General features: G+C 45.3%; 1 protein-coding gene across 1 annotated transcript in view; it reads left to right on the top strand.

Moving 5' to 3' along the window:
• The window catches only part of SLC49A4 (solute carrier family 49 member 4), a 120,418-nt gene that overhangs the window by 57,801 nt on the left and 45,154 nt on the right, over positions 1-17,463 (top strand). The window contains exon 3 of the mRNA XM_026647400.1: positions 11,875-12,143. Coding sequence (XP_026503185.1) covers positions 11,875-12,143 — 269 coding nt within the window. The remainder of the gene's footprint in view (positions 1-11,874; positions 12,144-17,463) is intronic.

The raw sequence follows: 17,463 nt of genomic DNA on the forward strand, positions 1-17,463 counted from the left end.
GTGGTTAGTTTGGTTTCTGCAGGGATCTTCCCTGATACCTGCCACGCAGTCGGGGGAGGGGTACATTGATCATCCCAGGGAATTCATGGCGGGGGGGAGGGCGGGGCGGTTAGTTTGGTTTCTGCAGGGACCTTCCCTGATACCTGCCACGCGGTGGGGGGAGGGATACAGCGATCATCCCAGAGAATTGGATGGTGGGGGGGTTAGTTTGTTTTCTGCTGCTGAAGGTTAACAGGAAAACCGCAGCAGTCAACAGGCTTTGCTTTGGTATGTGGGAAAGGAGGGCGCAGAAGCCGAAAGACAATGGCTTACCATGGCTGCCTGCAAGCTGAATTCTGTTGCCCGGACCTGCGTCTGTGATCTCTAACACCAAAGCCACAGGCACTCAATATTAAGAGGCAAAATCACATGTGCTATGTAATGTGAATAGTGTTGGTCACCGTGAAAGAGTATAAGCATTGTTCTGCAAAATGTATCTTTTTAAAAAATTCTCTAATTTTCCCCTCCCTCCTGCAGCTGCAAATTCTTCAAGCCTCCCTCCTCCATCCCGAAGGCTAGCACAGATAAGGCGTCGGAAGAAGAAGACGCGAGACGAGATGTTTGCAGAAATCATGCAATCCACCCGCAGTGACAGAGCTAATCTGAATGAGTGGAAGGACACGGTTTCAAAGTATAGGAAAGAAGCCAGTGACCGTGAGGACAGGAGGGACCAACGTGAGGACATGAGGGACCAACGTGAGGACAGGAGAGACGCTCGAGATGAGAGGTGGCGGCAGGAAGATCAGAGGAGTCGGGAAGCAACGCTGGGGCTACTGCGAGAGCAAACAGACATGCTCCGGCGTCTGGTGGAGCTTCAGGAACGGCAGCAGGATTACAGAGTGCCGCTACAGCCCCTGTATAACCTCCCTCACCCCTCACCATGTTCCATATCCTCCTCACCCAGACGTGTAAGAACGCAGGGGGGGAGGCTCCGTACACCTTCCCATTCCACCCCAGTGGACAGCCCAAGCAAAAGGCTGTCATTTTTTTAACCATTTCTTAATGGCCTTTTCCTTCCCTCCTCCCAAACCCCACCCGGGATCCCTCCCTCTTTTTATAATCTATGAATAAAGAATAAATGATTTTTAAACGATAGTGACTTTATTTGGTTTGAAAGCAAGCTGGGGGAAGGGGGAGGGTGGGTTACTTACAGAGAATGAGTCAATAAAGGGGGCGGGTTTTCATGAAGGAGAAACAAACAGAAATTTCACACTGTAGCTTGGCCAGTCATGAAACTGGTTTTCAAAGCTTCTCTGATGCACACTGCTTCCTGGTGTGCTCTTCTAATCGCCCTGGTGTCTGGCTGCGCGTAATCAGCAGCCAGGCGATTTGCCTCAGCCTCCCACCCTGCCATAAAGGTCTCCCCCTTACTCTCACAGAGATTGTGGAGCACACAGCAAGCAGAAATAACAAGGGGGAGATTTCTTTGGCTGAGGTCAGAGCGAGTCAGTAGCGATCGCCAGCGACCTTTTAAACGTCCAAATGCACATTCTACCACCATTCTGCACTTGCTCAGCCTGTAGTTAAACAGCTCCTGACTCCTGTCCAGGCTGCCTGTGTATGGCTTCATGAGCCATGGCATTAAGGGGTAGGCTGGGTCCCCAAGAATAACTATTGGCATTTCAACATCCCCAACAGTTATTTTCTGGTCTGGGAAGTAAGTCCCTTGCTGCAGCCCTTTAAACAGAATAGTGTTCCTGAAGACGCGAGCATCATGAACCCTTCCCGGCCAACCCGCGTTGATGTTGGTGAAACGTCCCTTGTGATCCACCAGTGCTTGCAGCACCATTGAAAAGTACTCCTTGCGGTTTACGTACTGGCTGCCCTGGTGCTCCGGTGCCAAGATAGGGATATGGGTTCCATCTATCGCCCCACCACAGTTAGGGAATCCCATTGCAGCAAAGCCATCCACTATGACCTGCACATTTCCCAGAGTCACTACCTTTCGTAGCAGCACCTCAATGATTGCTTTGGCTACTTGCATCACAGCAGCCCCCACAGTAGATTTGCCCACTCCAAATTGATTCCCGACTGACCGGTAGCTGTCTGGCGTTGCAAGCTTCCACAGGGCTATCGCCACTCGCTTCTCAACTGTGAGGGCTGCTCTCATCTTGGTATTCTGGCGTTTCAGGGCAGGGGACAGCAAGTCACAAAGTTCCATGAAAGTGCCCTTACGCGTGCGAAAGTTCCGCAGCCACTGGGAATCATCCCACACCTGCAACACTATGCGGTCCCACCAGTCTGTGCTTGTTTCCCTTGCCCAGAATCGGCGTTCCATGGATAGAATCTGCCCCATTAACAACATGATCTCCAAAGCACCGGGGCCCGTGGTTTGAGAGAATTCTGTGTCCGTGTCCATGTCCTCATCATGCTGTTCGCTGCGCTCCCGCCGCCGCCTCCTCGCCTCGTTTTTCTGGTCCTGGCTCAGCATAAACTCCACAAGAACGCGCGAGGTGTTTACAATGTTCATGACTGCTGTCTGGAGCTGAGCGGGCTCCATGCTTGCCGTGGTATGGAGTCTGCAGTGTTCACCCAGGAAAAAAGGCGCGAAATGGTTGTCTGCCGTCCGTTGCTTTCATGCAGGGAGGGAAGGAGGGAGGGAGGGGTGAGGCTGTACCCAGAACCACCTGCGACAATGTTTTGGTCCCATCAGGCACTGGGATCTCAACCCAGAATTCCAATGGGCAGGGGAGACTGCGGGAACTATGGGATAGCTATGGGATAGCTACCCACAGTGCAACGCTCCAGAAATCGACGCTAGCCCCGGTACATGGACGCACACGGCCGAATTAATGTGGGTAAAAACCGAATTAATGTGCTTAGTGTGGCCGCATACAATCGAATTTATACAATCTTTTTCCCAAATTCGAATTATCTAAATTCGGATTAATCCTGTATTGTAGACGTACCCTGAGAGACATATAGCTATGCCAGTGTAAATTTTCAGCGTAGACCAGTCTCTGGATGTGGATTAGTGACCTGAGGGAAGAGTAAAAACTCTATAGCTTGAATCATTTACAATTAGACTTGATAAACACCTTGAAAAGAGGCAGACAGGATGGACTACAGAGCTCTTTTGAATCTCAGCCTCTGTTGTTCTATGCAGATTCTCCATTCTCCCTGTCTCTCGCTAACTAAAAAGATGATCTAGGCACAATTGGATGATTCACATGACCTGTCAATTTGTATGCCAGTTAATTTTTATCCTATGCATGTCTTTACAAGCACTCCTTATTATAGAATGCTGTGATACATGATACTTAAAGTTGAAAGACTAAAACCAGTGCCACTCCCTGAGTCAAAAAGCTTTTAGCAGAGAATCCGTGACCCACCCTCCAAATGTAAGTTTCACTTAATGCCAAATTCACTAGCCAAAGGAGCAGATATCCAAAAAGTGCTCCTAAACATGGGTTTCTAAGATGGCTGCCAAGATTGTATTTGAATCAGGCCTGCACTCACCCACTTCCATTTTAAGGCAGAAGCAGAACAATTGGTTATTTTATAAGTCTGTGTTAAATTCCTTATGAAATTTTTCTGTCATAATTTTTTTTCATGATTGTGATAAAAAGCATCACACTCTTGGGATATTTTCTGTTATTTGAGCTCAATACTTTCTACATTGCTTGGTACCTGAAAATACTTTTCCAATATTCATCTAATTAATGTAGAAATCTGAGAGCAGAACAGAGCTGAACACAGAATCAATCAAAATTCAACTGTTAGTGTGTCAGGTCTTAAAAATGTTTCCAACTGGGTTCAGAACTGGACTAAAATTCTCTTTCAGTCCTCGCCTTTCATACAAAAGACATCTTGTATTACAGAATCAAACTTAAATTACAGTGTAAGGCTGTAGGAAAAAAATGTAGTTGCTCTTTGCTCCTTTTGGATAACACAAACAGAAGAAAATGGGGAAATAATGGGAACAAATGTTCTAATCTTAGAGCAATTTTTAGTGCTGATGATGGTCTGTAGGAAATAGTCTTTTAGACCGAAATCTAGCTCATGGATAGCAAGACACTGTAACAAACAGCAATCCCTGATACTATTGTGTTCATATTTCTCTGTCATCCGTATTAGCTGCTATATATTTGTCTCCTAGAGTATAGTAGTAGGTTGCTACTGAATGCACTGAACCACATTTTGAGTATCTTTTCCATCTCGTTTGAGAGCCAAGCTAGAGATACATAGAGGAACAATGAAAATAATCTCCTTCTCTTGAAAAGTAACTTAATTCAAGCAAGTTCATGAATGAGGGATAAAATGAAGTTAACAATACAAACATATGCAGAGACATTTGAAGCAGGAAATACTCCGAAGCACAAATAGTTGAGAGAATAAAGTTTTGAAATTTAAAAACCTAAAATATTGGCATTTGAAAAATAATGTGAAAATACTTGTAAAAGAAATAGACTATACGATGGGATAGCACCAGGCTTTATAGATGACTAAGAGGCAAAAAGAGTTGGCATGATATAGATAAAAAGATGTCATACTAAATGGGAAAGGAAAGAGAGCATGGGTTAAAGAAAATAAACTGAAGAGACAAATGTGAAGTCTTTAATTCAAAAAAATTTCCCCCCTCAGTTAAGTTATTTGGATAATGTACTGAATTAAAACGTGATGTCTCAATCTTGGGTTCGTACAGTGAAGTGAATATTTTTGTATCTGAGGTTATATATGCGATTATAGACCTTTACAAAGATAATAGGTCTTCATTTTGCAACTTGCTCAAAGACAGCATGTCATTTCTTAACCCATTCTGGAGCATTGTTTCAGTACTGATTTAATCTCTCTGCTGAATCACCAGATTCTTCTTCAAGTGCTTGCTCATGTCCATTCCACATTAGGTGTGTGCGTGCTGCATGCACTGTTGCGGGAGCTTTTTCCCTCAGCGGTATCCATTGGGCCGGCTCTAGCACCCTTTGGTGCCTCACACCTATGTGCTGGTATAAGAGGTCCCACTGGTCCCACATCCTTTCAGTTCCTTACTGTCCATGATAGTTGCTGGAACAACTCCTCTTGCTTGGACAAGGCGTTTTTCAGTGGTTTCTTCTCTGTATCCTAGTTTATTAGTCTTAGTATAGTTTTAGTATAAATATTGTATATAATACTAGTGTAAATAGTTAGAACCTTTCCTTTATTGTTGAGGGGCTCCCTTCACCCCCGGGGCTGGGCATGCCCAGTCCTGGGCTTCAGACCTTGTACTTTCTGTGTAAGCCTGTGCCCGTGAGTGACCCAGACTCCAGTTGTCTGGAGTGTTTGGGAGGCTCATGTAAGAGCAACAGAGGGTCCTGTGGCACCTTTAAGACTAACAGATGTATTGGAGCATAAGCTTTCGTGGGTGAATGCCCACTTCGTCAGACGCATGTAATGGAAATTTCACGTAAGAGAGCGCTGTCAGATTTATCAGGACTTTTAAGTCTCGTATGAAGAAAGACAGAGAGATTAGACTGAAGGCTATCCTAATGGAAGCTGCTCTTAGACCAGCTTTGGAGCCAAGCCTCTTGGATTCGGCACCAAGCACTTTGGCCTTGGTGCAAAGTGCTCCTCTGACACCACGCATATCCTGGCACCATTTGCCATCTCCAGTGCCAAGGAAGAAACATAAAAAGCACTGCTCCGAGAGAGGGTGCTCATTTGTGCCTAGAAAGGCAGGGAAAGGGAAGGTAGTGGAGTGCGACCCTCGTTGGGCCACTCCTCCACCCCTGGTCCCATGGTGGCACTGTTGACTCTGGCCAGAACATTGAGTCCAGTGCGGGCCCCCTGCCTATGCCAGGAAGTCATCATGGCTCCAGCAGAATTGCAGTGCCTTCAACCCCAGAGTCCTTAGCATGGCCAGGGACTTATCACTCCAGGTACTGCCATCTCCAGTGGGACAACCACTGGCTCCGATGAGCTCGAGCGCAAGAGAGCATGGTGTTCCGAGCTTCTTCCCGGCACTGGGACTTTCAATACTTTCCAGGGGCAAGCTTACCCTGCTTTCTTCTACGAGGTTGTCCCCGGACCCTCGACACCGATCGGTGGAAGTGAGGGGTACCTCGAGAGGATTCAGCATCTGAGTCCGAGGTGGAGCCCTCCCAAGAACACCCATCCCAAGAACTTCCACCAGTACCTGTTTTACATGCCGCTGGACCCCGGTGCAGGTCCCCCCGCTGGTACTTGGCCACATGGACAGTGGTCTATACAATGGCCATTCTGGAACCCATGGGGGTTTCCCCCACTACTGGGTCCATCTTCTCACCAGTCAGACTTGGTTGGTTGCTTCCAAGAGGAGGGCCCCTTGCACCACTTCACTTGGCACCGGACCTTCACTCTGGTGCCGATACACAGGACATAGGACCCATGAAGGTAGTTGAGGCTGAAGAAGTGGAAGAAGCCCCCTCTCCCCCTCACCGGTACAGGCCTCTTCCTTCTCCTCCCCAGATGAGGCCATCTCGGGACCGAGTGGCTCACTGCCACAAGATGACTTTAGAGCCCATCGGGAGCTTCTAAAGAGCATAGCGGCTAACCTGGGGCTAGAGGTTGAGGCTCTCAAGGAATCATCCCACAGCCTCGTTGACATTCTGGCTGCACCAGCACCATCTAAGATGGCTCTATCCATTAACAAGGCTGTAATGGGTCTGGTCAGAGCCCTGCGGCAGACCCCATCTTCTCTCCCTGCCACTTCGAAGAGGGCAGAGAAGAAATTCTATGTGCCAACCAAAGGGTACGAATACCTATACTCTAACCCCCCTCCTGGCTCCCTAGTTATATCGACAGCCAATGAGAGGTCTAGACAGGGCTAAGCAAGTGCTACCCACAAACAAAAGGGCGCAAGGAAACTCTATCTGTTTGGGAGAAAGTTCGACAGGTGGACTCCCCAAGCCCTGCTGGGGAGATACGATTACAATTTGTGGGACTCCTTGTACAAATTTAAAGACTGTGTCTCAGGACTCAAGGCAGGAATTTTCTGCCCTCTTAAGGAAGGAAAGAATGTTGCCAGAGCCTCACTCCAGGCGGCATTGGACCCAGCCCACGCACAGCCAGGATGATGGCCTCTGCAGTGGTCATGAGGCGATGCTCTTGACTGCAGTCCTTGGGGCTACCTCAGGATGTTCAGCAGTCGATTCAGGACCTCCGTTTTGAAGGCTCGTCATTTTTTTCAGTGTAAACAGACACAAAGATCCATGGCCTAAAGGACTCAAGGACTACCTTCAGGTCGCTAGGCCTCTATGCTCCATCTACTCTGAGGAAGCACTTTAGGCCTCAACAGCCGGTTCACTTTTCGGCTCCGCCACCAAGACAGGACCTGTTAAAAAGAAGGAGCAGAGGTTACAAGTGTCATCAACCACTTCTATCCACCTCAACTTCGATGCCGGGATCACATAGGTACTCCGGTGGCCCCAAGCATGCCTTTTGAAAGTGCACTCGAAGGCACTATTATCAGTTCCCGCTTTGAATCCCCCCCCCCCCTTTGATTTTGGACCAATTTTCACACTTCAGCCCAGTGTGGTCCCACATCACATTGGACCCCTGGGTGCTAAATAGAGTGGTGGATGGTTATACCCTTCAGTTTTCATCCACCCCTCCCTCCCACCCTCATCCTTCTTTAGGGAACCTTCTCACAAGCGACTCTTAGCCCAAGAGGTGCAGATCCTCCTACAGATGGGGGCTGTGGAAGAGTCACTTCAAAAATTGAGAGGGAAAGAGTTTTACTCCCAATATTTCTTAATCCCAAAGACCAAAGGGGGAGGGCAGGGCTTCATCCCATCCTGGACCTGCTTCACCTCAACAGTTATCTCAAGAAACTGAGGTGCCGCCTGGTCTCCCTGGCCTCCATCATCTCCTCCCTCAATCCAGAGGACTGGTGCTCCGCCTTCGATTTAAAGATACTTACTTTTACATTTCTATCTTCCATGGCTACAGAAGATTCTTCAGATTTATCGTAAACCAGACCCATTACCAGTTCACCCTCCTTGCATTTGGCCTGTCTGCAGCCCCTTGGGTTTTTACAAAATGCATGATGGTGGTAGCAGCCTTACTCAGAAAGCAAGATGTTCAAGTCTACCTGTATCTCTATGACTGGCTGATCAAGGGTTGCTCAGAGGCCCAAGTAAAGAACAGCACAGGCCTGGTCCAAGCCACCTTCTGAACACTGGGCCAGTTGATAAATGAACAAAAGTCAATTCTCATTCCAGTACAGGGAATAGAGATTATCGGGCTAGTGCTCGACTCAACCCAGGCCAGAGCCTTCTTTCCAGAGGCTCGATTCCAGACAATATCAGCTCTGATATCCCAGGTCACAGCTCGCCCAATCAGAACAGCCCAGGTTTGCCTCAAGCTCCTGGACACATGGCCGCGTGCACTTCCGTATATGGCATGCAAGGCTGCGCCTCAGGTCCCTGCAGGCGTCGTTAGCTTCAGTGTACTCACTGAACAGACACCACTTGGACTCAGTAGTTACTGTTCCGGCCTCGGTCCTTGCCTCCCTCAACTGATGGAAGAGACCCCAGTCGGCAGTGGTAGGTATTCCCTTTGTTGCCCCCCAGCCATCCATATCCCTAGTGTCAAACGCTTCACACCTAGGTTGGGGAGCCCACCTTGATCGTCTCAGGATGCAGGGCCTGTGGTCCCAGGAAGAGCTGTCCTAGGCATAAAAATGTCAGGGAGTTAAGAGCCATCTGCTTACCTTGCCAAGTGTTTCTTTCCCAGGCAAGGTAGTGCGAGTACTGATGGACAACACCACGGCCATGTTCTACATCAGCAAGCAGGGAGGAGTATGCTCCTCCACCCAATGTCAATAAGCCATCCATCTATGGGACTTCTGCATGAAGCACCTCGAGGCTTCCCATCCTCCAAGAGACCGGAACGCCTTGGTTCATCACCTCAGCAGATCTCTCTCCTCTTACCACGAGTGGTCCCTTCACCCAGAGGTCACCAGGTTCATCTTCCAAAGGTGAGGATCTCCCCAGGTAGTCCTGTTCATGACCAAGCAGAACAGGAAATGCCATCAGTTTTGCTGACTGCACGGGCACAGCCCTGGCTCCCTTTCAGATGCCTTCCTGTTTCCATGGACAGAGCTCCTATACTATGTATTTTCTCCAGATCCTCTAGTACACAATGTCCTTCTAAAAATCAAGCGGGACAGGGTGAGAGTTATTCTTATAGCCCTGGCATGGCCGTGCCAACACTGATTCGGCATGCTGCTAAACTTACCAGTAGCATCCCTGCTATCACTCCCACTCTGTTTGGACCTGATTTCGCAAAACCGCATCCATTTGCTCCACCGAATGTCAGGTCCCTTCCCATGACCGCATGGAAGCTCCATGGCTGAACCTGGAGGAGCAAGCCTGTTCAGAACACGTTTGACAAGTCTTGCTGGGTGGTAGGAAGCCGTCCACTAGGGCTATCTACCTCACCAAGTGGAAGTGTTTCTTGATATGGTCATCCCAATGAGGTCTTTCTCGGTCTTGGTTTTCCTTCTGTGTGTTCTGGAGTACTTGCTTCACCTAAAACAACAAGGCGTGGCACACACATCTGTCAAGGTACACCTAGCAGCAATTTCATCCTTCCATCTGCCAGTGGGCAGTTGGTCAGTTTTCTCTCACGAGATGACAGTTTGCTTTCTTAAGGGGTTAGAGAGACTTCACCCTCAGGTTTGCAAACAATTCCACCGTGGGATTGAACTTGGTCCTCTCAAAACTCACGGGCCCTCCCTTTGAGCTGCTAGTATCATGTCCTCTGCTGTTTCTCTCCTGGAAGGTTGCCTTCCTGATAGCAATTACCTCAGCTAGAAGGGTCTTTGAAATCGGGGCCCTTACGTCAGAACCATCATACTTGGTGTTCTTCAAGGACAAGATTCAACTGCACCCCCATCTGCCTGCTAAAGGTGGTCTCACAGTTCCATAGCAACCAAGCCATTTTTCTGCCAGTCTTCTTCCCGAAGTGGCATAAGAATTCAGAAGAGCGGCAGCTTCACTCATTGGATGTTAGGCGTGGCCTCGCCTTCTACATTGAGAGAACTAAACTACTTCGCAGATCCACACAACTTTTTGTGTCAATAGCAGAGAGGATGAAAGGCCTACTGGTTTCAGCTCAAAGAATCTCATCCTGGATAACCTCCTGTGTTCAGGCATGCTACGAGCAAGCGAATGTTCCACCGCCTGCCATCTTGACTGCTCATTCCACAGGAGTGCAGGCCTCTTCAGCAGCATTTCTGGCCCAGGTTCCAATCCAAGACATTTGCAGGCCCACAACATGAGCAACACATCTTGAAGAACAACTTGTGACAGAAGGTCAGTAACTGTTCGTTTGGGGTTTTGTGGGACCTCCAATCTCAGAATTGAACATGCTTGATCCTGCTTAGCTTGCGATGTCCGTTAAAATCATAGCATGAGATAGTATAGCTGCAGTTGCATATTACAAAGAAAGGATAACACATCTAATTGTTAGATTTATAACAGATATTTTTCCTTTTATTTAATCGTTAATATAATTTAACCCCCAAGTAAAGAGTCAGTAAAATGTTTCCTTTAGATGGTATGTGATGGTGTTTTTTTGCTCTAAAGTATCTTTTATAAGTTTCCTTAATAGATTTGGATTGAAATGAATGTTGAATGAGTGGCATTCATCAGTTTTTCTTATAGGTACATGTTAGATGGTTAATTTGATAAACTATCTATCAGCCTTTTCCTGAGATTTTTTCCTTCCTACGTTTTAAAGCTCCTGCAATGCTCTGTGACGTTTAGTATTTGTGGCTTGAAGTGTTGCCTAAATGCTGATTAAGCTTGGCTTATGTTTCCCATTTTTAGGCCATATCTTTGTGTTTCTTATGACTATGTTCTTGCAGCAGTAACAGAGGGTTCACATTTCATTTTTAAAAAATAACCATCAAAATAAATTTTGAAATTACCTCCACTCTCATCTTAATGTACAAAGGGTGTATCCCTTTTGGAGATTGAAAATGTTTTTGGCTGGCTTGCTAGCTAGCTTGTCCCTGACTGCTTTTTTAGACTTCATGTCTTTTATAAATTCCAAAAGGTCTTGGCATCTCAAGTCTGATTACATTTGCAAAAGTCAAAGTGGAAGGTTTCTGGCTCGATTCCTTGTTTATAAAAGACCTCAAAAATCCCTCCATGTGTGTGCTGACTGTGCCAGTGCTGGATGTGTGTGTTCAGTGTCTATAGTGTTTGGGACTAATACTTTTGTTTTGATTTCCAGCCGTTAGCTGTTAGACCCAGGTGAGAGTGCATCAGGGAGTGGGGCAGGGAAAGGGAAATTGTATTTTGCTACATGGCTGTTCTAAATAGCAGAATAAGATGATTCTGTCTCAGAACAACTAAGGGTCCAATCTTATCTTGCTTTTAGCGTAAATCTTCCATTAGTGTGGAAGTGGAAGTAAATAATATAATGAAAATATGCAAAAGGGCTTTGTGAAAGATCCAAAATTGAAACCCGATAAGGGGTTTTAAACTCCCAGTGGGACTCATGCCTGCATAACACACATGGGGTTAGGTTTAACATTTTGGAGCTTGACTGTGACTAAGCCTCTTTCTTCCTTTATACCCTATCATGCTATCCTCCTCTCCAAAGCAATGTCACTCTTTTATTCCCTTCACCATTCCTTCTTTGAAGAGAACATTTAACTTCTCCATTCATTTAAGTGCTAATAAGAACAAAGTAGCTTCTAGATTCTTCATGAGTCTACTCCTGCTTCTCTTAGTATAGAATATTCCTTTTCTGCTAATGATTTCTGCATATCTTTTGTGGAGTTACACATTTTAGTGCATTCTATATCTTACATAATGTTTAAGTAATTACTTTGTAAATGTCTGCATATTCTTTTCTCCATTCCAGACTGATTCATGGAGGGCAGCTGTTAAATGGATTGGCAGGTCCAACTGTAATGAATGCTGCTCCATTTCTCTCCACTACCTGGTTTTCTCCCGATGAACGTGCCACTGCAACAGCTATTGCATCATTGCTCAATTATCTTGGTGCAGCATGTGCATTTTTAGTAGGACCTCTGGTGGTTCCATCTCCTAATGGAACATCCCATCTTCCACTTGCAGCTGAAAGTAACTCTGAGCATATCAAGGACCGCATTGAAGCTGTGTTGTATGCAGGTATTTTAAAACTAATTTACTTTTATTGTGTCTAAAGTGTGAACTACTACCCTCTAGTGGCTGGCCTGCAGACAAAACTGCTGATGGCTTAAAGAGTAGTTGTCCTATATTTCAAGTGGTAGAATCCTGTGTTCTAGGGGGAGCTAAATTCTGTTCCCTTTGCCACACATGTGGGGTAACCAATTGGGCTGTGTCTCTGAATGCAGACACAGATTCATTCTAAATGCAGTATCTGGTCTAGTTTTTCATATCTTCTGATTTCCCAGGACAAATATCTTCCACTAGGGCTTTGTGTTTTAATGCAGAACTTCAAAATTATGCTTGTTTTGTTGAACTTTTTAACAGTAAACCTCTCACTACCAGTTCATGTTTCTCTTTATCATTAACAGTGATAGTGTAAATCCAGCAATCTCTCAGCATTTCATGCTTAACTTCTGTGTTAAATCAGTCCTCATTTAGGGCTTAAATGTGTGAGAGTTAGGGCTGTCGATTTAATCACAGTTAACTCAAGCTATTAACTCAAAAAAAGTAATCACGATTAAAAAAATTAATCGTGATTAATTGCAATTTTAATTGCACTGTTAAGCAGTAGAATACCAGTTGACATTTATTAAATATTTTTGGATGTTTTTCTACATTTTCAAATATATTAATTTCAGTTACAACACAGAATACAAAGTGTACAGTGCTTACTTTATATTATTATTTTTATTACAAATATTTGCACTGTAAATGAGAAACAAAAGAAATAGTATTTTTCAATTCACCACATACAAGTACAGTAATGCAATCTCTTTATGGTGAAAGTGCAACTTACAAATGTAGATTTTTTTTGTTACACAACTGCACTCATGCTTTGGCCACCATTTGAGAGGACATGCTTCCATGCTGATGACGGTCGTTTAAAAAAATGTGTTAATTACATTTTGTAACTGAACTCCTTGGGTGAGAATAGTATGTCTCCTGCTCTGTTTTACCTGCATTCTGCCATATATTTCATGTTATAGCAGTCTCAGATGATGACCCAGCACATGTTCGTTTTAAGAACACTTTCACTGCAGATTTGACAGAACGCAAAGAAGGTACCAATGTGAGATTTCTAAAGATAGCTACAGCACTTGAACCAAGGTTTAAGAATCTTAAGTGCCTTCCAAAATCTGAGAGGGACAAGGTGTGGAGCATGCTTTCAGAAGTCTTAAAAGAGCAACACTCCGATGTGGAAACTGCAGAACCCAAACCTCAAAAAAAAGAAAATGAACCTTCTGCTGGTGGCATCTGACTCAGATGATGAAAGTGAACATGTGTCGGTCTGCACTGTTTTGGATCGTTATTGAGCAGAACCCCTCATTAGCATGGACGCATGTCCTCTGGAATGGTGGTTGGAGCATGAAGGGAATTTTTAGCGCATCTGGCACATAAATCTCTTGCAATGGCAGCTATAACAGTCCCATGCGAAAGCCTGTTGTCACTTTCAGGTGACATTGTAAACGAAGTGGGAAGCATTATCTCCTGCAAATGTAAACAAACTTGTTTGTTTGAGTGACTGGTTGAACAAGAAGTAGGACTTGAGTGGACTTGTAGGCTCTAAAGTTTTACATTGTTTTATTTTTGAATTCAATTTTTTTGTATATAATTCTACATTTGTAAGTTCAACTTTCATGATAAAGAGATTGCATTACAGTACTTGTATGAGTTGAATTGAAAAATACTTTTTTTACAGCACAAATATTTGTAATAAAAAATAAATGTAAAATGATCACTGTACACTTTGTGTTCTGTGTTGTAATTGAAATCAATAATCGCACAATCCATTTTTTTAATCGCTTGACAGCCCTAGTAAGAATCTTTCAAAAGTGATTTGTTAAATAATTATTTAAGAATATAATTGTGGAATAAAACCCCACTTGATCTTGATTTTTTTAACCAAAAACTACTTAATGCTATTCTTTAGATTTATGTGACAGTTATTATTCAGAAGCAACAATTTACTGAATAATAGTAATGTATGAAAATGAACACTGTAAAATACTTGATTTATTTATCCCGGCTTTTCCTTGCGATGGTTTCTTCAGCACAGCAGGATAATTCCTTAGGTGTTTTAAGAAACTTATTCTAGTCATGTTCAGTGGCAAATTTTCTTTAAAGATGTGGCTGAACCCCGGTTTAAGAATCTAGGGCTTGATTCTCTTCTAATGTAAACTGCTATAGCTGACCATTTCATGTCAGTTAAGAATTTGGCCCAGTTTTCTCTCTAGAGTTCAGTCAAGAGATATTGCTAGGCTCATTTTTTCTATCTAAAATGTTTTTGAAAAGGCACTTCAATGTTGAAAAGTGTATATACAAGTATATTGGACTCTGCTGGCTATTTGCAGTGCTTTGTGCCAGTCCATTCTTCATGAGGCGAGTTTTCTTATAGGTTAATAATGACAGGGTATTGGGCGCTTTCCTTTCTTTACTTTAATAACAAGCAGTTGAAGTCGGCTCATCATGTAAGTGGGTACCACATAGCCCCTGCTTCTTTGAGTGCTTGCTCATATCCATTCCATGTTAGGTGTGCGTGCGCTGCGTGTACATTTGCCAGAGAATTTTCCCTCAGTGGTATCCGTCGGGCTGGCCATAGCGCCCTCTGGTGCTGCAAGCTCATGCACTGGTATAAGGGGCCCAGCTGGCCCCGCACCCTCTCAGTTCCTTCTTACCGCTTGTGATGGTCGCTGGAATAGGTCCTCTTGCTTTGGCAAGACGTTCATTCAGTGATTTTTCCTGTTATTCTCTAGTTTAGTTTTATTTTAATCTTAATTTCTAGTTTAGTGTACATAGTGTAGATAGTGTATATAGTTAGAACCCCTCTCTTAGCTTAGAGGGGCTTCTTTCATCCTGGCTTCTTTCACATCTTTTGGGAGCCTGGAACGCTCTGGCAGATCACCTCAGCAGGTCTTTCTTTTCTCACCACAAGTGGTCCCTTCACCCAGAGGTGATCAGATCCATCGTCCAGAGATGGGGGTCTCCCCAGATAGACCAGTTCACAACCAGCCAGAACAGGAAATGTCAGCAGTTTTGCTCACCGTGCAGTCACAGCCCAGGCTCCCTCTCAGATGCTTTCCTGCTTCCATGGACAGACCTCCTGTTCTATGCGTTTTCCCCCAGTTCTTCTGGTGCACAAGATCCTTCTGAAAGTCAACCAAGACAAGGCATAGGTTATCTGTATAGACTCTGCGTGGCCATGACAGCACTGGTTTGGCATGTTTCTGGACCCCCGCCCCGGACCTGAACTTGCAAAACCACAGCCATTTCCTCCACCTGAACCTCAGGGCCCTTCACATGACTGCGTGGAAGTTCCATGGTTGAACCTGGAGGAACAGGCCTGCTCAGAGCAAGTCCGCCCGGTCTTGCTAGGTAGTAGAAAATCATTTACTAGAGCGACCTATCTAGCCAAGTGGAAGCGCTTCTCGGTGTGGTCGTCCCAACAAGGTCTCTCACCGACCCAGTCATCCCTCCAGTCTGTGCTGGAATACCTGCTCCATCTGAAACAAAAAGGTCTGGCCTTTTCAGTCGAAGTACTTCTAGCGGCAATCTCAGCCTTCCACTCTCCAGTGGACGGTAAGTCTGTCTTCTCTCATGAAATGTCCGTCCGCTTTCTCAAAGAGATAGAGAGACTTGACGCTCAAATTTGTGAACTGATTCCACTGTGGGACCTAAATCTGGTTTTGTCAAGACTCTCATGGGCCCTCCCTTTGAGCTGTTGGCATTGTGCCCTTTGCCAGATCTCTCCTGGAAGATTGCCTTCCTGATGGCAATTACTTAAGCCAGGAGAGTCTCAGAAATTAGGGCCCTTACGTCAGAACCCCTGTGTATGGTGTTCATTAAGGACAAGGTTCAACTGTACCCACTCCTGGTATTTCTCCCAAAGGTGGTCTTGCAGTTTCATAGTAACCAGTCTATTTTCCTGCCAGTTTTCTTCCTGAAACCGCACAGCAATTCAGAGGAGCGGCATCTCCACTCACTGGACGTTAGGCGTGCCCTGGCCTTCTACGTTGATAGGACCAAGCCGTTCTGTAAATCCATGCAGCTCTTCATGGCAGTAGCAGACAGGATGAAAGGCCTACCGGGCTCAGCCCAGAGAATCTCATCCTCTATCACCTCCTGTATTCATATGTGCTACGAACAGGCGGGCATTCCACCTCCTGCTATCTTGACCACTCATTTGACAAGAGCTCAAGCTTCATCAGTGGCATTTCTGGCCCAGATCCTGATCCAAGACATTTGCAGAGCTTCAACCTGGTCATCAGTACATATCTTCTCCATCCACTACTATGCCATCACCCAGCAGTCCAGAGATAATGCCAAGTTTGGATGAGCAGTGTTGCAATATGCATGTCCATCCACTCCGAGCACTCAAAGAAGAAAAAATGGTTACTAACCTTTCCGTAACTTGTTCTTTGAGATGTGTTATTCATGTCCATTCCGTGACCCACCTTCCTGCCCCTCTGTCAGAGTTACGGGCAAGAGGGAACTGAAAGGGTGCGGGACTGTCCAGGCCCCTCATACTGGCGCATGAGTACATGGCACCAGAGGGTGCTTAGAGACGGCCTGACAGATACCACTAAGCGAAAATCTCTCTGGCGACGGTGCACACACATCCAACATGGAATGGACATGAGCAACACATCTTGAAGAACAACAGTTACGGAAAGGTTAGTAGCTATTCTTTTCCTTTTGAGTGACTCACTTTTTTTCTGGAGCCAGATGTATTGAAACTGAAGGGAAGTACAATTTTGGGCTACAGCCTCTTTAAGAGGTAGATAAGATGTTTCATCCGAAAGGTTCCATGGCAGATCAAAGTAATGGTTCATGAGAAAGGAGTGCAAGGGAAAATTGATGTCCCTTTTGCTGGCCCCATGGCTCAGTGCAGCTCTATAGTAGTAATGTTGATGGAGAACTTAATGGTAGGTAGCACAGATTTTCTGCGTTCCTGAAATGGAAAGGGTTTTTAGGAAAATCCCTCCTTCAGACTTGTGGGTGGTATTGTCATGGGTGCAGAAACATTGTGTTGCATCTTTTAAATTTCCTGGGGAGCAACATTTCATAAGGCTGATGTAAGTTTTTTACTTTATTCAGCAGACTTTTAAACACACAACTGGATTTTTCTGTCTGACTTCACCTGCTGTGTTAGTGATGTGTCAGCGGGGGTGAGATTCTCTTTTGAGGTATAGCTCCTTTGCACCACTAATATAGTGAATAGAAGCTGGATCCTGGATATAATTGCCCAGTAGAGAATTTCGCTGGTTGTGGGGAAACTGTCAACTAGTTAAAAGGTGGCAGA

The sequence above is a fragment of the Terrapene carolina genome, unplaced genomic scaffold, assembly GCF_002925995.2.
Source record: "Terrapene carolina triunguis isolate 2854851 unplaced genomic scaffold, T_m_triunguis-2.0 Scaffold62, whole genome shotgun sequence".
In the NCBI taxonomy this organism is placed as follows: Eukaryota; Metazoa; Chordata; order Testudines; family Emydidae; genus Terrapene; species Terrapene triunguis.